The 20,660-nt window shown below is 53.1% G+C and overlaps 7 protein-coding genes across 7 annotated transcripts; 2 read left to right on the top strand and 5 right to left on the bottom strand.

The window, feature by feature from the left end:
• Positions 1 to 2,387: 2,387 nt before the first annotated feature.
• On the top strand, positions 2,388 to 2,696 carry PUNSTDRAFT_129862 (uncharacterized protein; the record flags this gene model as incomplete). The annotated part of the gene is made up of 1 exon (XM_007379088.1): positions 2,388 to 2,696. The coding sequence occupies one exon, from the start codon at positions 2,388 to 2,390 to the stop codon at positions 2,694 to 2,696; it is 309 nt and encodes a 102-aa protein (XP_007379150.1).
• Positions 2,697 to 3,026: 330 nt separating this feature from the next.
• Positions 3,027 to 4,407, bottom strand: PUNSTDRAFT_41503 (cytochrome-b5 reductase; the record flags this gene model as incomplete). The annotated part of the gene is made up of 8 exons (XM_007379087.1): positions 3,027 to 3,041; positions 3,095 to 3,195; positions 3,254 to 3,340; positions 3,405 to 3,595; positions 3,650 to 3,695; positions 3,746 to 4,017; positions 4,072 to 4,313; positions 4,366 to 4,407. 8 exons carry the CDS (start codon positions 4,405 to 4,407, stop codon positions 3,027 to 3,029), a joined length of 996 nt encoding a protein of 331 aa, XP_007379149.1.
• Positions 4,408 to 4,569: 162 nt separating this feature from the next.
• Positions 4,570 to 10,110, top strand: PUNSTDRAFT_49046 (cysteine proteinase). The gene is made up of 16 exons (XM_007379086.1): positions 4,570 to 4,893; positions 4,946 to 6,379; positions 6,429 to 6,521; positions 6,572 to 6,756; positions 6,817 to 6,909; positions 6,966 to 7,061; positions 7,120 to 7,631; positions 7,682 to 7,790; positions 7,841 to 7,929; positions 7,997 to 8,156; positions 8,204 to 8,716; positions 8,766 to 8,883; positions 8,938 to 9,181; positions 9,237 to 9,422; positions 9,478 to 9,873; positions 9,926 to 10,110. Exons 2-16 carry the CDS (start codon positions 4,974 to 4,976, stop codon positions 10,007 to 10,009), a joined length of 4,284 nt encoding a protein of 1,427 aa, XP_007379148.1. The 5' UTR covers positions 4,570 to 4,893; positions 4,946 to 4,973; the 3' UTR covers positions 10,010 to 10,110.
• A 54-nt stretch (positions 10,111 to 10,164) lies between these two features.
• On the bottom strand, positions 10,165 to 12,873 carry PUNSTDRAFT_117781 (WD40 repeat-like protein). The gene is made up of 10 exons (XM_007379085.1): positions 12,848 to 12,873; positions 12,642 to 12,790; positions 12,348 to 12,590; positions 12,233 to 12,296; positions 12,114 to 12,159; positions 11,993 to 12,061; positions 11,742 to 11,939; positions 11,282 to 11,688; positions 10,300 to 11,230; positions 10,165 to 10,249 (listed from the first exon to the last, which is right to left on the bottom strand). The coding sequence occupies exons 7-9, from the start codon at positions 11,877 to 11,879 to the stop codon at positions 10,309 to 10,311; spliced, it is 1,467 nt and encodes a 488-aa protein (XP_007379147.1). The 5' UTR covers positions 11,880 to 11,939; positions 11,993 to 12,061; positions 12,114 to 12,159; positions 12,233 to 12,296; positions 12,348 to 12,590; positions 12,642 to 12,790; positions 12,848 to 12,873; the 3' UTR covers positions 10,165 to 10,249; positions 10,300 to 10,308.
• A 2,363-nt stretch (positions 12,874 to 15,236) lies between these two features.
• Positions 15,237 to 16,812, bottom strand: PUNSTDRAFT_29496 (cysteine proteinase; the record flags this gene model as incomplete). The annotated part of the gene is made up of 6 exons (XM_007379084.1): positions 15,237 to 15,405; positions 15,458 to 15,655; positions 15,719 to 16,016; positions 16,090 to 16,553; positions 16,614 to 16,627; positions 16,693 to 16,812. Coding segments are annotated over 6 exons (1,263 nt in total), but the record flags the coding sequence as incomplete, so codon positions are not given.
• Positions 16,813 to 17,883: 1,071 nt separating this feature from the next.
• On the bottom strand, positions 17,884 to 19,461 carry PUNSTDRAFT_58474 (uncharacterized protein; the record flags this gene model as incomplete). The annotated part of the gene is made up of 7 exons (XM_007379083.1): positions 17,884 to 18,084; positions 18,133 to 18,283; positions 18,360 to 18,523; positions 18,569 to 18,758; positions 18,818 to 18,948; positions 19,073 to 19,195; positions 19,384 to 19,461. 7 exons carry the CDS (start codon positions 19,459 to 19,461, stop codon positions 17,884 to 17,886), a joined length of 1,038 nt encoding a protein of 345 aa, XP_007379145.1.
• Positions 19,462 to 19,851: 390 nt separating this feature from the next.
• Positions 19,852 to 20,554, bottom strand: PUNSTDRAFT_140560 (rotamase-domain-containing protein). Its single transcript, XM_007379082.1, has 3 exons — positions 20,523 to 20,554; positions 20,259 to 20,474; positions 19,852 to 20,193 (listed from the first exon to the last, which is right to left on the bottom strand). Exons 1-3 carry the CDS (start codon positions 20,523 to 20,525, stop codon positions 19,927 to 19,929), a joined length of 486 nt encoding a protein of 161 aa, XP_007379144.1. The 5' UTR covers positions 20,526 to 20,554; the 3' UTR covers positions 19,852 to 19,926.
• Between the last annotated feature and the right edge of the window lie 106 nt (positions 20,555 to 20,660).

The raw sequence follows: 20,660 nt of genomic DNA, 5'->3' as shown, positions 1-20,660 counted from the left end.
CTCTCGATCGAAGCGAAGGACAGGATGTCCAGTATTGGAGGATGATCCGTGATGTTATCGACGGGGATGGTGTACATGACACTGTTGGAGGCGCCAGGGCAAATCCGAACTTCGCGGTTCACTGTCAACGGCGATTCATCAAGGAATAGTGTGTGCTGCCAGAAACCACCAGCCAAGTCATAACGGTATTTTGGCTTGACGCGAGTATCCGTGCTGGATGACGGTTCGTGGCCAAGTGGGACGTCAGGCTCGAGAATGCGCTGGGGCCAGAAATGTGCATAGGTAATTGTCGGACGCGGAGAGAAACGATGAATGAACAGAGTGAGGGGCGGCGGTTCATGGTTTTGCCATCCGGGATATTGAGTTTGTACCGACGCATCGCCATCGTATGCTGGATGCAAATCCGAGATGATGAACCTCGTGCTGCCTGTGATGAGGAATTCATCGTTGCCGAGGTCATGGCGCTCGAGCGGATGGCATGGTTCAACGCTGAACCGTTTTGATACATCGTGCATCTCGACGTAGAATCGATCGTCAACGGAACGAGGTTTGCCACCCTCGGCCGCGCGGATGCGGTAGGCCTCCACACGTTCCGAAAAGTCCCTTACGGTATCGGACGGAGGGCCGACATCGGAAGTGGAACATGACACAGGATCTTTGACGGCTCGAGTAACTGCCATAACCTTTGCCTCTGATGGAAGGATTCGGAACGTCAATACGGTAAATTCCTGAACACGGTGTCAGTAACTCGAACCTGAGTAGCCATATAGTCTTACTGCTGGTTCAGGATAAGCATCTGGTCTGATGAGACGAAGCTCCGTAATAGCGGAACGCTCGGGCTGTTGACGACTCTCGCTTTTCCCATCCCTTGCCATTCCATTGTTAGAAGACTCGGGACACAGTGGCATGAAGGTGATCGCGGCCGGACTGGAGTGACGAATGAAGATAGCATGTGGCGTCTGGTCGATCATTGCCAAATCCACTGCCGATATCTTGGTCGAGTAACGAGAGCTCCGAATGCGCCTGGTGATCGTCCCGATAACCTTGTACGTCTCTCTTGTTGCACCCATTTCCATAACACGCTCAAGCAAATCCAATGGAGCATGCATGGAGGTGCATATGTGATCCAATGGAACAGGATAGTCGTCCAGGTCGGCGCAGTCTTCGCTTAGCCGAGAAACGTCGTGACTGGAGTCAGATTAGTCGATAGTATTGGTCAGAGGGAGCTGACAAGAACTCACAATTCCTGATCTTCGGGATCCGACGTCTCCCGTGTGATGAATGCGATGGCGATACCCATCTTGCCGTTGTACGGCATGTACCTGGCCTTCAGGCCGAATGCTTTCGTTCGTGTTTTAGAGCTCGCAAGGAACGTAAGCACGTTCTTGTAGTAATCCATTCCATATATCCGCACCGACCAGCTCGTTTTGCTATGATCGCTCACAGAAGCTACCAGAAATCGTCCCCCAGGCAGCATGCACATGGAATGGAACTCGTCCCTGTGGTAAAAATCATCGGTGTGCTGCAGGCATCGGATGACACGAGGCTTCTCCCGGCGCCAGTTGTAGTCGATAGAAAGCCCACGGGTAATGGTACGCTCTGCTTCAACGCCAGTGAGACCAGACAGTGAGTACCGAGAAATAGGTGGCAGCGGCGGGAGAGGCAGAGTGGTGAGCCGGAGTAATCGCTTCCAAATGAGCGGATGATGGGTAAGATACCAGTATAGTTTGCTGACCTGTCAATGAAGGTAATTTGAGCATATGAGCCAACTCTTTTCAAAACTCATCACGCACTCTCCGTATTCGCAGGATATCTTGGATCTCAAGATAACCGAAAACCTCGTCTACGATGAGGTCGTCTGGAAGTCGTCCGAGTGACGAAGACGTGCCCGCATATGATCCCGCATATGTAGTCCGAGAGTCAGGCGTGTTTTCATCCATGTCCACATCGCCATCCGTCAGAAGAGAGCGCCTAGAGAGAGAGCCTGGAGGGCAGGTGGTCGCAAGACCCAGGAAAGCTGCCGGTGCCCGCAGTATGGATGACAAAACCATCGTTGAAGTTCGTGAAGACCATCGCTGCTAGGCGCCAGGAGTGTTATGAGTGCGCTGAAAAGAAGGACCTCGTTTTGTTGTTCTCCTTGACAAGGCCGTCACCAAGCAGCAGGTTGCCTTGATTAGTACATGCTTGTTGCAGTCTATGCTCGCCCAGCCCTGTTGAGCGAGACCATCTGCATGGACCAAATGTCACCCACAAAAGCCTCTCATCAAGGTGGAGGAGCGTAAGCCTCGAATGGCCGTAAACCAGGCCCTCATGATTTCTCTCTGCCTCCTGGTGAGTATGTTCCCACGCCTTCCTCCTCCCCCCACACACAATTGGCGAACCCAATCATGTCTCAACCCCAGCCAGTTACCAATGGTATTCAGACCGCCGCATCATCACGCCTTGATGTTGAAATAACCACCTTGTCTGCTTTGCTCTCGCGGGGGCAAGACGGCGCGGAATTATCAGAACAGGAACTGGTTGCGCTCTTGCGACAGCTGGAGCAGGCCAATGGTGTTGCGCAAGGCGTGGAGGATCGGCTCGACAACATGCTGAGGGGCTTGGATGATATGTTGGCGGGTATGGAAAGCGGGAGGGCTTCAGAAAGCCGGAGCAAAAATGCGGCTGCTACGCACACCGGAACGGAAGCCAAATGACGCATGGCCAGCAGCCAGCTGCAAGACTTAGTAGTAAGCAACGTCTCATGGTTTCCGCGCCCAAACTCTGAAATGTCTAAGTAAGACCTTGAACTCATAGCACCTCCAACGATGTCGAAAAACAAGCGTTGCGCCTCGATCAGCATTCCAGATATCTGATGCATCGCGCGACCGACCCGAAGGACGGTCTTGATGAATGTATGTGATCGCTAGTCAGTACATGCACGTCAGGAGCACCGAGACGTCAGTGAAACATCTTGAGTACCATGCAATAGATTTAATTGTATATGTGGTCTAGTTTGCGTCCAATGTGGGGTCCAATCCACGACCTTAGTACTTGAAGACCTGGAAAACGGGATTGACAAGGCACATATGTCAAGCGAGTTGGTTGACGTTACCTGACTTTCCTCGTATCCCAGCTCCTTCAGCGCGCCGCCAAGAGGACCCTGCTTCATTCCTTCCTTCTTGCCTGCAACGGCCGCAACCTGGGCAGGAGGGCCTGCATCACGTTCTTTAGTAGGCAACTTCAGAGAGGAGAAGCATTCATAATAGCATACCACAAACAAGGATCTTGATCTTGTCCTGCTTCTCAGGACCACCAAAGTGTTTCTGCATCAGCTCCTTCGTGATAAAGCCACTTGGTCCTGGTTCATGTCAATAAGTGTGAGATATCTAAATCCAGGATGATCATCGATGATCCTAGTTCACCTTTCCAACCCTCCGGTGGAGTTCCGAGAACATGGATGATCTCGAATGTGTCGGGATGTTTCTTCTTAAGCTTATCAAATTCTTCCTTGAGTAAAATGTCACGTTCTTCCACGTTCCCGAAGAGAAGGGTGAATTTGGTCTTGTTAGAAGGGTCGGCGAGCGCATGCTGAAGAACTTGGTACATCGGTGTTCTGCAGCGAATTGTTAAGAGGGCTGAAACTTCGACGCAGAGGGGAAAGCGTTACATTCCGCTGCCGCCGGCAACCATGCCAATCTCGTCATACTCGTTCACTGTTGAGAACGTTATCAAGGTCCGCATAGCTGTCCGATGAGGAACGCACTCTTGTATGGGAACTTAAGTAGCGGACCCTTGATAGCGAGAGAGTCGCCTGGTTTGAGCGTGTGCAGGTATTGCGACATCGCACCATTTTCATATCGCTTGACTATGAACTCCATCTCCCCGGGCAGATCAGAGGGGGAAGTGGGAGTGTAAGGACGGACGACGGGTTTGCCATCTTTGGTTTGTAGAGACTCGGCATCGGACGCGCGGAAGAGCACGCAGGAGGAAACGGGTAGTTTGGAGGGGGCGTTTTCGGGAAGCTCGAAAACGTATCTTTTGGGAGTCAAATCAGCTTGTAGCTGAAGACGATAGTTAGAAGACACTCACTTCGTTGTGTTATGGTTGCAAGGTTCTGTACGCTTCAGCTTGAAGTCGCGGAATTCCTTAGAGTCGAACACGCTTATGGGATCCTTAGACTTTTGCGCATCCTGGTCGACCTTTTCGAAAACAGCCTTGCGATTGTCCCAGTCCAGGTACAAATATAGGGAGAGACCGGCGACGCCACCGCCAAGAAGGTAGTAAGGCAAGTTGGAGTCCTTCTTCGGCGGTACCGTAGCAAACCGCCTAGCCTAATATTTATGTCAGTCCCGCGTAGGTAAAGGATTGTTGGGTTACACCTACGAAAGTGCGGGTACCAGCCGCGGCACGCAAGAAGGAGGACATGGTGAACAAGCGTCAACTCCGGATCCCGACGAGAGAGTGCCATGCAAGTGACGGACCCCTGTTCCTGGACGTCCATGTTCGACCCCTCCGTAATCTCATCGTGCCTTCAGCTGGATCTGCATCTGCATTGTTCCACTGCCCTCAACACTAGCGGGGCTCCTTCTTGCCACTACCATCACGTACGACCGTTCGCCTGGCTGTCACCCTGCCGCTGTCGTACTTGTCGCAAAGCACTGTTTGTGCGTACCAAAGCGTTCTGCACTCAGAGGCGGTGCGACTCGTCAGCGCGTCCCGGGCTCGTGCTTCGGTCTCGCGATCGTCCAGTTCTGGGCGCAAGATCAAGAACCTCGGATCTGCTGCTTTCCATCGGGATTCCCGGCTACTCGAACCTACGTCGTTTGGTCGCTTTGCCACGCGCACTGCACCTCTGCCTGTAATCTGTAACTGAGCATCGCTGAGCTTCCGCAGCATAATCACAGGAAGAACGTGAGCAGCCTCATTGTATGCGCTGGCTTGTTGGTTCTTAACCCATACGCAGAGCGTCAGAAGCTCTCGGACAACTCCATATGACTCAACTTGACGATCAGGACTCCAGGGACTCATCGCCGTCGCCCTCCAAACCGACCGGCTCCTTGAACGCGACCGCGCAGACTGACCAGAGTTCTATCCCTCCCACTCGCTTCTACTCCTCTACCAGTGGCCCAAAACCACCCCCACTACCAAATCGACCACGTACCAGCGTAGGTACGGCCTCCACTCAATATATGGCGCCGCCAAGTCCGCCCCCCAGCTATGATGTTACCTCCTCGGACTTTCGGGAGCCGGAGCTTGTAGCAGATGGTCCTCTTCCTGCACTTCATGTACCGGACGGCGAGCCGCAGAGAGATATCTGGATCTCACAAGAAACAAGAACGTCATGGGATGTTGACGCTTCCGCATGGTCCGGAGTTGAAAATGAAGTAAGCGGAACATGGACCTCAAACGTCGATTGGACAACTTCATACGTGTCCGCTGCCAAGAAAATACCCATAGATGGTCGCAGTGACGAGGAGGAAGAACGATGGTGGGATCCCACCATCCGAGAGAAGTATATGCGACCTGGTCCAGGTATATTGGCGACGTTGCTCGAGCGGAAACTACACGAAGGTGGCGATCATACCCTGTTCAGCGTACTTGCAAAATCACCATCGCCGGAAGCTCGTGCGGAGCACGCGCGCAGTGGTTCCGGCAATTCAATGAGCTTTTCTACTTCGGTTCCGTCTGCAACTCCCTCTAGCGCGACCACACAACCCACTTCTCCCACGTCCTTGCATACTTCTGCTCCTTCATCATCGCAAGTCTTCATACCTCCACCTGCGGACGAAGTGCGGACGGCTGTCCCCCATCCCAATGCATACTATTGTCGGAAACACAACGGATGGCTACTCGTGCTATGGAAATCTTCGTCTGTGCTCCCGCCTCTAGCTAGCAGCTTTGACGAGCGAAAGCTTCCTGATCAGATGCGCCGTAAACAGACCAACTCATGTGTTGGTGAGGGCGAACAACCATTCGGACAGGCAAACAAGACACATCACTTCCATCACTACTCAAAGGCGGTCGACGCCCGTAAATTGGATCCTCCTCTCATCAGGCAGTCATGGGAGAAAGAGGAGCTGATCAAGAAGAACCGAAGGAAGGTGACGAGGGAAAGTCTCTCATTGGATTTATCCGATGGTATAGACCCCGAGAGCATGACATCCACATCCCAAATGATTCAAGATGAGCCTGAACAAATGGATGAAGAACCGGAAGAGGAACTGCTGGATTTATACGTTTGTTGTCAATGTTCGTTCTACTGCGTGGTCAGCGACATCATTCCCGGTGTCATTCCTGTTCGTGCGATCGAGGCATTCGTTCAGGAAAAGACTCAGAACCCCTCACCGGGTGTCACCGCTGAAATGTCGGTGTTCTACGCCTGGGAGACGATAGCGCGGTTCGTTCTTAGGTGCTTGTCAATCGGACGGTTTCTCAACATTTCACAGGGTACTCAACAAACGCCTGTGGGGCGGGGAAACTCGTTCCCTACCGATTCAAGGCAAATCGTTCAGTTCGAGGATCGGTTGGAGCACACCTGTGTATGTGATTTGCGATGCACAAGTAACGGCGACTTGAACTGGCATATTAGACAGACCATATTCTCAAGTCTGGGGTGGGAGCTGAAGCCACTTCACAAGGATGGTCAAGATATTCAGGCTCTCTGGCCCCCGTCGTTAGACTCGGCATCGCTCGAAGGCAAAACTACTCGTGCCAAGCTGCTACGCGCTCGTGTGGAGATTGGCGCTTGGATGACGGACTTCTATCGTCGATTGTGTGAGATGCTTCTGACACTATGACCCGACGAATAGTGACAGACGTCTTGCTCTATCACAGTGTCAAAGAGCAAGGAATTTGTCGATGACGTCATCACAATTGACAGTGCTCGGGAAATGATTTCCAGCGCGATCGGTTCTCATCCAAATCAAAGCAAGTATATTTTGATAGTTATCCGGTCATGAACGATGTCGTAACAATATGCACAGTTCCGCGCGAGTCAGTAGGAGATCAATTCATGCAGCTCAAGAGCATCCAGATAGCGATCTCCACGCTTGGTCTGACCGAGACTTCAGCGTCGGTTGGTGAGTCCTGTCGGATAGCGCCTTCGGGGACTTGACTGATCAATTCCGTAATGGCAAGATTACCTGGCGTTTGCATATATGGCCCAATGTCGTTGTGATCCGTCCAATACCCCGGCGTACTTCGAGAGCATATGGACGCTCGTGCATACCATGCAGAACTTCGGTGATGTGCCGCCAGTAGAGCTGCAATCACTCATCATGGAAGAGCGAGCACGCCATCGTTTTTCTTCTGAAGACGTCTCGCGGCATATCTCAGCGCTGGGCTTTGGAGAGAACAATGTTCTGGGCTTTGACTACGACGATTCGATCACCGATGATGTTATCGAGGAGGCATATTCAGCGGCAGTAAGGCAAGCATGGCAGGACCCCGCACGCGGGGACGAACGCCAGAGGGAACTCGATGAGGCGCTGAACGTACTAGCTCAAATCCGTGGCAGCCTTAGATTGTGGAACAAATGGAAGATACAGGCCGCGGGCGAGGGAAGGATGAATCCCTCCAAAGCGTATAGCACCCTGGACGTCCCTCACGGCACCGAGGACGAACTGATCATAAGTGTCTTCTCATTGAGGGTATGTATTCGACTACGTTGTCCGTACTGCCAGTGAACGTTTTGTTTCAGGTAGAAGATCAGCCTCATCAAGCGGACAAGATGCGCGAGGCTGTGTCCGTGATCGCCGACTACACTAACAGTGAAAGGCTGAAGCGCTTCCTCGAAACCGGCGTTGACCGTGGGTCCTGGCCTTTTCATGGAGTTAGTCACCCTCATGAATTGTTGCAGCTGGCAACATAGAGCCCCCTGTGAGGGCTGACCTGCCGAGAGGTTTGCATCAGTTAGGAAACACTTGCTATTTGAATTCTTTGCTACAAGTACGTCCTTATACATGGCCACCGGAAGCAGGCATCCAAATTCACCCCCACCCCCCACCCCCTTTAGTACTTTTACACCATCAAAGACTTGCGGGAAGCCGTCCTGCAATTCGCTCATGACGAAACAAAGGAGTCTCTTGACTATAAGTTAACGGAAGATGACCTCAAACGACACCGAGTGGGTGGACGGCTCGTCACCAAGAGGGAAATCATACGCTCCAGGAAATGTCTGTTCACGTCCACCAAGTGGTTCTTATCACTCATGATTCAATAGTCGTCAATCTTCTCGGTAGTCTGTTCTGGGACCTGGAATATAACGAAGACCCAGCCGTCACACCGAAAGTGGATTTGGCAAAGCTTGCACTTGTTACGTCCAAGGATGAAGAAGAAGATGAAGCGGACAGGCCTGCAACTGACTCCTCAAATGACACTGACGCTACCCTCGTCGAAGACGCACCGCCACGACACCTATCTCCGAAGCCCATGTCCTCACCGTCGTCGTCATCCGTCCTAGGAAAGAGACCGCGTAGTCCACGAAAGAACAGTGCCATGGAGGTTGATAGCCCAGTCGAACAAGCCAAGGACGAAGGTCTTGCTGCTCATCAATCTGACGAAGTCACTGCCGGACGATCAATTTCGGATGAACAGCCTGAAGCAGGTTCTTCACGGCTTCCCGCCCCAGCAGTCAAGTCCGGCCCTGAAGACGTTGAGATGCAGGATTCAACACCAAACACCAAACCCTCGGTGCGTCCGAAACAGAGCACCCAACCGGGAGGTATGATGTTTGGTAAGTCATTGATAGCAGCCCACGAACGCGGATGTTGAATGAACCTCAGGCAGGCAACACGATGTTTCCGAGTGCATGGACAATTGCATGTTCCAAATTGAGACCGCCCTCCTGAGGTTTGACGAGCTCACTGGTGGCGAGCGTGATAAAACTAGTCTCGTGAAGAGGTAACGGCGTTATCAATTGTGATGGCGAATATGCCGATTTTGACTTGATGTTAGGCTTTTCTATGGGAAGCTCAAGCAACGTCTAACTGCAATTGACGACGCTCGGAGCTCTCGAACATCCGTGCATGAGAAGGAAGATCTATTCTCACATCTGCCAGTGAATGTCTCGGAAGAGGGCTATGATATCTACGACGGCTTATGTGGCTACTTCGAGGACGTCGTCGACTTCGAGGGTAAAAAGGCTCGGATGGAAGTGTCGTTGGTAGACCTCCCACCCATCTTGCAAATCCAACTGCAGGTATTGTCTTCAAATCGCCGCCACTTCCTCCATGCCACTGATTCTTCCGGATCAGAGAGTCCAGTTCAACCGCGAAACTCTGCAACCCTACAAGAGCCAGGCATACCTCAAATTCGGGGAACAGCTATTCCTAGATCGATTCTTGGATCGTGCAGACCCCGCAATGAAAGCGAAGAGCAAGGCCATACAATCCAAATTGAACGCATGCCGCGAGCGCATCAACGTGCTGACGAAGAGCAAGGTATGCATTGAAATTTCGTCCGGTAATTCATTTTCTTATCATGGTCTCACTGAAGGGTGCTCCATACAACGTTTCTCTGGCGGCCACCTCCGACTTCCTGTCGAAACTCGTTGGTGTTGATATTCCCGAAGTTGATGATGATCTTATCACCCAACTGGGAGCTGAGGAAGCATTACTCCAAGATGAACTCACACAACTCCGGGATCAAGTAACTCGATTGAAGGATGAATTAGAGGAGATATGGAGCGACGAAAAGAGCGTCGAATATGAGCTCACTTCGGTATTCGTCCACAGCGGTTCATCGCCGTCATGGGGTCACTATTTCTTCTACGCGAGGAATCTACCGGATAGGCCGGACGAGTGGTTCAAGTACAATGACCAATACGTGACAGAAGTCAGCAAAGAGGAGGTACTTGCGGATACCACAGGGCTTACCAGCAACCCGTATCTAGTGGGTGATCTGTTTCCCGTCAACTTGTCGGTAGACTGACCTATCGGCACAGCTCGTTTTTGCTCGCAAAGGCTCGGACATAGTACATACTGTGAACCGATTCGATCCGAAGCATCTGCCGACAGCAGATGTTTAGTCATTGTCAGGGGCACCTGCCCTATTGTCGGATAATATTGCATCTACCGCATCATCTGTACTATCGCATTCACTACTTGAATAAAGGGTATAAGAACAAAATCATGAACGGCATCAAGCACATCATCCTTTTCCCTTAGATGGCTCGGGCTGTATGATGTCTCATTGCTCGCCGTAGTATGGTAACAAAATTCCCTACTTTGGGACGGATCGGTTCAGTAAAACTTAGGCTCTGTCTCTTCTGTCGTGACCAATTAATTTCCGTAATGGAATAGATAAGGAGGTACGTGCCTGTTGGCTTCACGGCATCGTCCACAACCTGACCGTGCAATCACTTCCCCCGGAAACGAGACTTTTGTCATCGGAAGACAAGGCCACCGCTTGTACAGCTTTCTTGTGACCTGTCAATGGAACACCGAGTAATTTGTTCATCCGGAGATCCCATACGCGGATACTCCGATCCATGGACCCAGATACAGCATAGTTGGCGTCATGTGAGATGGCCACGGAGAAGACAGGATTGTCATGCCCTGTGAGTTGGACGGGTCGAGCCTCATGTGCTCGCACATCCCATACGAGAATGCGGCGGTCCATGGACCCGGAGACGACGCGACCGTTACTACCATCCACAGAACAACACACTGACCGAACACCATCGGTATGCGAGTTCATCGTGGACAGCTGTACTTGCTTATGCAGGTCCCACAGACAAACGGACGAGTCGAGTGACCCAGATATGAAATGTCGTCCATCCGCTGAAGCAGCAACACTCGTTATCTCCTTCTTGTGGCCGTTGAGGAGCTTAGCGGGGGGCTCGAAGTCCGGCGAAGTTGTGCTGTCGAGATGTCTCCTCCAAATGCATATGCATTTATCGGCTCCGCACGAAACAAAGTAACGGGCGTCATGAGAGATGGAAATGCTGTTGACACTGCCGCGGTGTCCGATCAAGGTGCGGGACTGTCTGGCGGTAAAGGTATCCCAGATGTATATGGCTTTATCGCTGGCCCCGGAAATCATATATGGGCTCTCAGGGAAGAACGCGACAGCGTTGACGGAGAACTGGTGTCCTGCGAGGATTCTCCCGGTGGAAGACCCCATGGAGTCAAGATGCCATACAGCAGCGATGCTATCCAGCTGCCCACAAGAGATTTGCTGCCCATCGGAGGAAATAGCAACGGCACGAACGCGACCGCTCTGAATCTGTGATCTGTCTGACACCCATCTGTTGGATATCAACTTGAAGGTCGCAGGTTTGATGTTGCGCGAAACCTACCTGTCAGTCCACGGTGAAGACCTCAAGGACAAATCATTGAACGCGGATAGTATTTCATCGGTATCATCGTCTTCCTCTTCAGCACCTTCATCACTCCGTCTGTCGTGGAATTCGCCGGAGGATACGAGTGTGGTCGAAGGAGAGACGGGACCCCCTTCTGAGTCACTGTCGAATCTCTTTGTAACTTCGACCATGTTACGAAGAGCGTCTGCGACCTTGTCCGCCGTAGGTCTGGATTCCGGTCTAGCTCGAAAGCACCGCTCAACTATGTCCCACATTTCCTGTGACATGTCGTTGGCGTCCCCATTGCGGACACATGGTCTGGGAGGCCGACGGCCTGCCACGACTTCAAACATCACTGCCGGAGCGAACGGTATGTTGTGGAAAGGAACTTTCCCAGAATATGCCTGTCATCTCGGACTAAGAGGTTGTGTGTGATTGGTCATGTACTGAAGCTGACCTCAACGAACGTGCAGGCCAGAGCATACATATCAGTTTCCGGTGTACGAGATCGGCTAGTCGATGAATATAGTTCTGGCGCGTTCCATTGGTGCGAGCCTGGGGTCTCCGTAATCGTCGCGTTGTTATCTATCATCATGTTGGATAGTCCAAAGTCTGCGACGCGTGCATGCGAATCATCTCCAACCAGAATATTCCCCTATCCAACCGCCCAGTTGGTCGTTGCACAACAGGTTGTGCAGGATGACTTACACATTTGATGTCGCCATGCACGATCGCATGACCATGCAGATATTGAATGCCCTTAACAGTATCGAGCAGCTGAGCCACGGTATCAGTTATCACTATTTCATTCAGGAAGTAACACAGATACCAATGCGTCTATGCCAGAAATACATGTTTCGTGATCTCTGATATATCTGTCGAGAGATCCATGGTTCATCCATGGTGAGACAATGCACATGGCAGGGTTGAATGTGTCAGTGTCGATACCTAACAGAGGTAACACATTCGGGTGCTTTAGATGCTGCCAAATTGCGAGTTCCCGGTAAAAACGCTTTGTGGATGAAAAATCAGGGACATTACCGTGCCATAACACGTGAATTACCTGGAAATGTTTTGAGGTGCCATTCCCGAACTGTCGCACCCTCTTAAGGGCCACTTCCTGGTCAAAGTACTTCCCCTTGAAAACATCAGCAAAGCCACTGTAAACGGGAGCATCGGGAAGAGGTATGATCCCTGCGAGACGCAGTGTCGATGGCCATTGATCACCGCAGAATTTGACAAAAAGCTTTTGAAGTTCCTTCCACTGGTGGCGCTCTTGGGGCGTTGTAGGCATGATGCTTAGCTCCTATACGACGGTGAGCCGGCATCCCAGCTTCAGTTAATCAAAGTTGCGTACTCTGTGCAAGGCGTCCACCAGTATCTGCGCTTCAGGAGGCCGCAGATTCATGCAGGCGGAAGTGCCTGCAATATCCTTGCGAATGGAACATCTGGCTTGCCAATGGACCGGTATGCTCTCGAGCAGCACCAATTCCGCGAATGATAGTTCTGCAGGCCCCCTGTCGCATTATTCAACGTTGGCTTGTGGTATCGGTCATTGCGTACCAACTTGGACTTCCTCCATCGTCGGTGAAGTCTCCGGGTGGGTACGCGATGAACGGAGCATGTTATTGACAGGAAATCGGATTATGCAATAGTAGTAGGCCATATACATTAGACGAAGCCGCAAAGAGCGATCATCAAGGACTCACTGCTCCACGGGACACTGATCGCGTTGTGAAATCAAGATAGCAGTGGCATGGACTGGAGTCAAGGAGTGTGGGTGCCGCCAGAGACGAGTCTAGTCATGCGGGTCAGAGAACACGCAGGACCCGGATTAGAACATATTGAGATTTCTGTACGGAGGACGATGCCGAGTGCACTGAATGCAGTTGCCTCGTGGTATGGGAAGGCATATATATACACTACTATCGGCGATGGTCTGTCACCATGAGCATGGTAGTCCACTGGCGGCCCTGGCTCCGAGTCACTCATCGTGACAGAGCCAGTCGAAGGAAAACTGCTCGTGCAGAGTCTCGGAGTCCCGAACTACGAGCTTCGCGAGGATAGAAACGGCAGATCGACCCTATTCCAGCTTGCCTTTGATATCGCATGTACTACTTATCCCTGCAAACCATGCGCACGTGACGGTATTCTAACATACTGTCAGTCTCATGAGTTATCCTCAATTGCCCATGGAACACACGTAGGAAGTAGCACGTCCTAGGAATCGAATATCATTTATTAATATAAAGATGCGCTGTGTATAATATGTCTTCCGTATGCGACGTATCACAAACCAGCAACTATGATGATGCATGTAGATGCAATCGAGTGAAAAATACAGACAAATATTGTGATGAGAACCCCCATGTCATAGCCTGCTGCCCATGGAGAATGCTGCGGTCTGGAAAGAGTTGTTCGGTATCGTATCCGACACATCCTTCGCTGCCCTTTCCTTGTCCTTGTCCTTCTTCCGACCGAAGCCGAGCATTCCGCCGCTGAAGCTCAGCTTTCGTGTTGCGCGCTTGAAGGCGAGATTCCCGCTATGCCCATTGGGGTTCAGAGCGGCGGTGGCGGAGTTCGGCGCGGTGCTGTGCATTGGCGACGAAGAGCCTGACCTGGTTGTGAGCGCCTCGGTCGAGCCGTTCTCCGGCTCCTTGCCTTTGCCCGAGGAGGTGGCGAAGTGAGCGTGCGGAACACCGAGCGTAGGCGAGTTAGGGACGGAAGTGGCAAAGGATGGTAATGGGGGAACGGGAGGCAGGTCGTTGGCAGCGGATGAGACCGCGCCGTTGGTAGGGATATGAGCTATGCTCATAGGCCGCGGGAGTGTGTGATTTTGCCCAGGATCTCGCCGGTGCGACAGCGACGCGGTCAGTTGTGGCATGGACTTCTTGTGATCTGGCGCTGTCACACCACTTGGGTACGCAAACGAGGAAGGAGGTGATGTAGTATGATCGCGATTCGCTCGCAACGGCGACTTGGGTTGAAGAGGAGGTGGACCCGATGAAGGTACAGGAAGAGATCCTGAGCTAGACGGGCTAGAACTCATGCTTATCATCGGAGGAGGTAATGATGTTCCGTAATGAGTTCCAGTCGACCCTACAGAAGACGCGGTGGTCGGTCGCTTCGATCCTTGCTCTGAACGATGCCGTGCCATAGCCAGAGGGCTTTTCGGGCCCTGTTCGGAAGCTTGACGAATCATTGACGACGGCCTGCTCGGTTGAGCGTGACCTGTGGTATTAAATCTTGTGTCCGCGCTGCCATGACCGACGGAACTGGAGGGGCCAATCGTCGGTGATGGAGGCAAAAGTGGGGTGAACGTCTTCGATTGGCGAACACTCCTCCTGCGCCATGGCAAAAATCCACCCTTCTTTTCCTTATGGTTTTCACCCTCCTTCTCCACGGACGCGGAAACCTTGCCGAACTCGGCGTCAGACGGGTCAAATCCGTTGGGCGGAGATCTCGCGACTGGATCATGCGCTGCTGATTTGGTAATGGTAGTCGAGGGGCTTTGACCAGTCATGTCGGACGTGATGGTACCCTCGCTCCTCGCCAACGGGCCGTCTTTGCCGATATCGGTCTTCTTCCTGCCTAGCGTACGGGCACTAGGAATTGGAATACCCTTGGAGCGAGTAGGCGTGGAGCCAGATGTACTGAGGATCTTGCCCATCTCGGGTGGCGGGATTGCAACCTCAAGAGGAGGGGGACTATGTGATGGAACGGGCTCCGTTTGAGACAACGCAGGCGAGTTCGCTTGAGGGAAAGGATATGTCGCAGCCATGCCATTTGAATCGCTGAGCCCGGGCGGTGAACGAGGGTCATTGATGTGCTCTTCCTGGTGGGCGGTAGAACCATTGGCAACGGCGGATTGAGTGGCAGAAGCGGCGAGACTGCTGTCACTCGGCTCATCTGGGACACGAAGGCCGAGTGACCGCAGATCGATGTCGACCGCCTGATAGAAGAGTACGTATGCCGATCCTGAGTTGGAATCGCCGTAGTATTTGGGAATGTCGCTCTCCTTGATTGTGTCGACGTTATCATCATCAAACACCAGCCACTGTCCCGGAGCGTTAGGATTCGCCGCCTTCACGATAGTGATATAATGCCCATGATGAGGTCCGCTGCACAGAGCACCGTGAGCAGACTGATCAAGTGAAAGACGGCTATACTCACTTTCCGATATGTACGACAATCGCGAACAACTTGTACAATCGATCAGGATCCTGAGCATCATCAACAGTATTGAAGAGCCGGAGTTCGAGAGGGAAGGCGACGCGGTAGGCGAGCTTAATGTACCGCCCAACATCCTCCTGGTACTTGAACCGTTTTAGGTGCAACGCAAGGACGTTAGGCAGTCTCTTGATCTTCATCCTGACAGATCAGCCGCACATGTCAGCATAAACCTTGTCTGATCGAGCCCGGAATCACACCTACCTTTTCTCCGCCTCCTGAAGATCGCAGCACGAGTCACAGAAGAATTTGTTCCGCTGACACAGCATCTCACTTGCGCTGAACTGACGCAGGCAAGCGGTGATACTGGAATTCTGCTCGATATCAACGCTGAGATCCAGGAATGATTCGTCTCGGGAAGATACGGTCTCGCACGTAAGACAGCGGGTCTCCGAAGTGAGCGTTCCCTCGAATAATCGATGTACCAGCGTGGACGCCGAGGGTAATGAATACGATGTCGATGGCGCTCGCGTAGTCGCCAGAGTAGCCACGGAGTTGGAGACTGCGGGGTGATCAGAGTTCATCGATCGCACAAACCGTTCGCTGTTCAGACTCACGATCGTCATGCGAGGCACCCTTTCCGTCTGCGTTTCGTTTACGCTCTTCCTCCAGTTCGTCCACGATCTTGTTGAGAACGTAGTTGAGGAACTCGTGAGCGTCCTGGTGCATCGTACTCCGGAAGAGCTCATTGAGCTCGCGCAGCTTCTCGATGAAGGCGCGAGGAGCGACAGTGCCCTTGTCTTGCGGGTTCTGCGCGATATGCAGGAAGAGCGCGCGCAGGGCGGAGAAGAGGGTGGCCGATGTCGAGCCCGAGCTACTTGCGGTGAGCTGCGAGGCGGTCGGATCCGCAGGACGGGAAGGGGTATGTGTAGCGGAGGGCTTGCGGTCCGGCTTGTGACGTACCTGCTGGCCAAGGACAGTCGGAGAGGGGAGGAATGACGCCGGATCCTCATGGCCGGCGGCAGAGTCGGGCGACTGAATGACAAGATCACGGAGAGGAGAGCAAAAGTACAGGGCCTGCAGCACCGAATTGGCGTAACTGTGTGTGCGACCCAGAGTGAGCCTGGGCATCCCCAGGATGTGATGTCGAAAGACTGACCAGGTATTTCCGAACTGGATTGCGGAGGAGGGGTATGTGTCAGCCACCGCGGGGCCGTACGGCGTAGCTGGAGACGCACGTTTTCGAGCCCGAACTGTTTGCCATCTGCGGTGACGATCTGTACTGGGGCCTGCTTGGGTGGTTCCGGCTGAGTCGTCTGAGATGGTGCTTGGCCAAACTTCCACTTGACTATCGCCATGCCCGCTCAGGTTGGCTACCGAGCATGCAGCGGGCCGTGGGTCGGACGTGATTAGGACGAACGGAATAGCGGAGAGCGCTGGGCGGATGCTGCTGACGGTTGATGCAAGGGCGGTTGCGGCGCTTCGGGAGCTATGGGACATGAGAGAGCGATGCAGCTCAGGCACGCAATTGCCATGTGCCGCCGCTCACAACAGCACCCACACGTCCTCCTCCTCGGCCCCGTCTTCTCTCGTTTCTGCGATCCTCGTGCCCGCCACGTACAGCGCGTCCCCGCAATCGTATCCAACCCTCCGTAGCAACGCCGCGCCCTGCGATACCATGACGCGAATTTGATGTTCGCCTTCCACGCTTTGCCACCGCCGGCAATCCCCTATCGTCGATATCGTCATCTGCGACTCTCTACCGCGCGCACAAACAGACGGGCCGGTCTCCTGACCATTGCTTTCCACTGACCATCGTTGTCGGTGGCTTGGATGTGCCACACACCCACCGATATGACCGACGGCGAAAGACGGCCCGGTCCTTGGTCGACCGCCTACGCGTGGCGAATTCCCGTGTGCTTAACGCCCTGATGGTGCGACTAAATACTCTCTGGTTCGAAGCACTCTCGCGCCGCGCCGCAATGCTTCTGCCCTGCTCAGTGCTAGGAAGTTGCCCTATGAGTCAGGCTATGACGCGGCTGTACACTTGAATTGCTCGAGAACAAGCTCCCGCGTCCGCACCATCACATGCTTGCGGACAAAAGCACCGGTCCGCCAGACTTCGGCACCCAAGACGGTAGATTGAACATGTTATATGCATTCCTTGCCCATCCCAGAGTCCAACTTGTAGAACTTGCCCACATCGCGGTGCGCGATGACGTTCAGGCCTCAGCCATGAGAAGCATCACCCTCGAAGGTATGGCGAGAGATCGCGAGAAGAAGATGAGAACACTTGATCGCCATTAGTTGCATAGGCAGTACGGTTATTGAACATTGCGCACGGACCACAAGGCCAGGCAATGGCTACCAAAATATGAGTAAACCAAGAACTGACGGTAGGCCTCGACTAGGACAAGGTTGAAACGCGCTCAGAACGTCTCTTTGAACCGTCGTATCTCCACGCGGTCACCGACCCGAATGACACCCTCTTTCCTCGGGATACCGTTCACGCCAAAGCAAGCTTTGTTTCGGTTTTGGGGTTCGGCGTCCACGCCGGTGCGGAACTTCATCAAGACCTTGAAGGGAACCGCGGCATCCCGCACACCTGTAGCCGGGTCAACATTTGGGAGCTAAGTAGGCACCCGGTATGAGCCGCAGAATCCGCGTGAGCGAGGGACAGCACTTGCCAGGCATCGCGTGCACGGAGATACCAGGACGATATGCATCGCATCGCCGGAGGAAGAGACATTACTTGCGATAGTGATCTCCTCCCACAGGTCCTCGGCGAATGGCACGCCGGCGCCCTTGAGCACGATATTAGGCCGAAACCTACGGAAGGACTAGATTAGTACTGCTCAATGCTGTAAATCGTGCATAGAATCCGCCCTAGGGGATCTGCACTTACCGTTCGATTTCGAGTTCAGAGTCTTTCCACTTCTCAGTCAAGCCCTTGATCTCGCTTTCAACGTTCTGCGCCGCAGCAAATATGTTCGTGGTGCTGCTAACGGCCTTCAAACTCTCCTCACTCGTGACAAGTAAAGGGTAGCCATCCTGGAAGACTAGCTTCGCCTCTTCTTCCGCTTCCAGTGCGGAATCATTTGTAGCTGGCAGGACAGGCAGGGTAGGGAACGCGTGCGTTGGTTGGCAGTAACGCGGGTTTGGTCCCTTGATGACGAGATGAACGGACAGACCGAGGAACTTGCTCAGGGAGGCGGAAGGAGCATCCGGCGGCGCACCAGCTTCAGACGATTGGCAAATGTATCCGTCAAGCCCGTGTACGGAAAAATGAAAAAGATTGGACAACCTGAAACGTTGCATGTGAATAGGAAGAGTGGCTGCGGGTGACATCGGACATTGACGTACGTCTCCCAACGTGATAGGACTTGGGGTGTTGGATCCAACGGGGTCGAGAACGCATCGCAGCCGGAGTCGTCGGGGAACCTGACTTCCAACGTGCCTTTCCCGCGATCAATCCGGGGGTGTATGAGGACCATCTACGGTTTGTTCGTGAGCAACGTGTAGCGACAAATTGGGGCTTAGCAGGCGGAGATGAGGGTCGGAACTCTGGACAAGGTTTGACTGGGTATGCTGCACATCGGCGTTTCGTTTCATACTTACTTTAGGGATATCTCTTGCAGTCAGCACCTTCCCCGTGGATGCGTTCGAAACACACCATAGCCGGTCGTAGAGCAGACCTTCCTTCTTCAATGGCCACTCTTCGACGGCAGTGCCTTTACAACTCTACATGATTGCATTGTCAGCCTCCTGGTCCTAAGGTCCGTTCGGAGAATGAGTTCTGTATCATGAACCAGCGATGTTCCTGCTGGGTAGATATGCAGTGCCCATGTGGCAGGGGCGAAGCTCGTGAGTGGCGATCGCGAAAGGAAATGCTGCTGCTTCTTTTGCGCAGGTGAACGGCGAACACGAACCTTGATAGGGTGAACCAAGAGCTTCGATACGAAAACGCTATCCGTCTTCGCATCCGTTTCCGACCAGCTCCTCTTCATATCATCTACAGAAGTCGACGCTGGAGGTTTCTTCGTACGGGCGCTGCGGGTACGAGACAGAAACAAGAATGCCCCAAGCAGGAGAAGAGCCCATGTGCCGGCGGAGATAGCAGTGACAGCATGGGAGTCGTCCGTACGAAAGAGAGCTGCGATGCCCAGCATCATGGGTTGGTATGTTTAGACTGTGGAAGCGGCGAGCTCGTGGCTCTCGAGGTGTTCACGAATATGTACATGCCAGGCACGGTCGGTCAGCTATCGCGAATCAGAGTGGGTTTCCGGACACTGGTTTTGCGACCCACGAGCCGTTTTACAGGGGCTTTCCGTCGATTGATCCGGCGGTTCAGAGCCTGGGCTGCGGTTTTATGCACAACTCGGATAAAAAGAATACCAGGTGTAATTCCGACAAGAGTTGATCGTCGCATGCGCTATCGTACATCGGTGTCTGTATGTTGCGAGCTGTTTTACTTATCCCGTGCGCAAAATCAAGTGCACACCGCTATCCGTTTCCACCACATCGCTCATCTCGCCGACGTTCAAGGCATAAGCGGCTTCTTCAAACGGTTTCTGCATCTGACCGGGCTTGAACCACCCCAGATCCCCACCAGCAGTGTGGGACGAGCAATCGGAATGCTCAGACGCAAGCTTGGAGAAGGTGTCCGGATTTCCATCGATCTGCGCTTGATAACCCTTCAATATTTCGATTGCTTCAGCTTTCGAGCGAGTTATGTTCGCCTAGGGGATGAAGGATCCGACTATGAACGACCGGCGCGACCTGACATATCGAGCCCATCGCGTACCTCCTTCCAACTGCTCGGCCGCCGGCTGCCGCTGTGCTTGACAAGCAAATGACTCGCCCTTACCTGAGCGGGTCTGCTCAGGTAATGTGCGCCGGATAGCTGCTGGATCTGCTCTTGGGTAAGATCGGAAGGAGGGTCCCAGGAAGAGGAGTGGGTGTCATTGTTGAAGAAGTATGGAACTCCGCGGGAGTTCGACATACGAATCTCCCAGTTAGCCTGCAGCGATCTCAGTGACTTATCATTATATGTTCAGTAAATGCGCACCATGACTACAGGCAGTCCTTGTTGGGGTCAACTCGATCAGCACCGCCACACGAAAGAGGCTTTCAATCACGTGAACTGGTCTAGAAATTGGACACCGCCACGGAACGGAGGCAGACAGGTTTCAAGTCGCGAAAGTCG

The sequence above is a fragment of the Punctularia strigosozonata genome, assembly GCF_000264995.1.
Source record: "Punctularia strigosozonata HHB-11173 SS5 unplaced genomic scaffold PUNSTscaffold_1, whole genome shotgun sequence".
Classification (NCBI taxonomy): Eukaryota; Fungi; Basidiomycota; class Agaricomycetes; order Corticiales; family Punctulariaceae; genus Punctularia; species Punctularia strigosozonata.
This window is presented reverse-complemented; position numbering and strand designations above follow the sequence as displayed.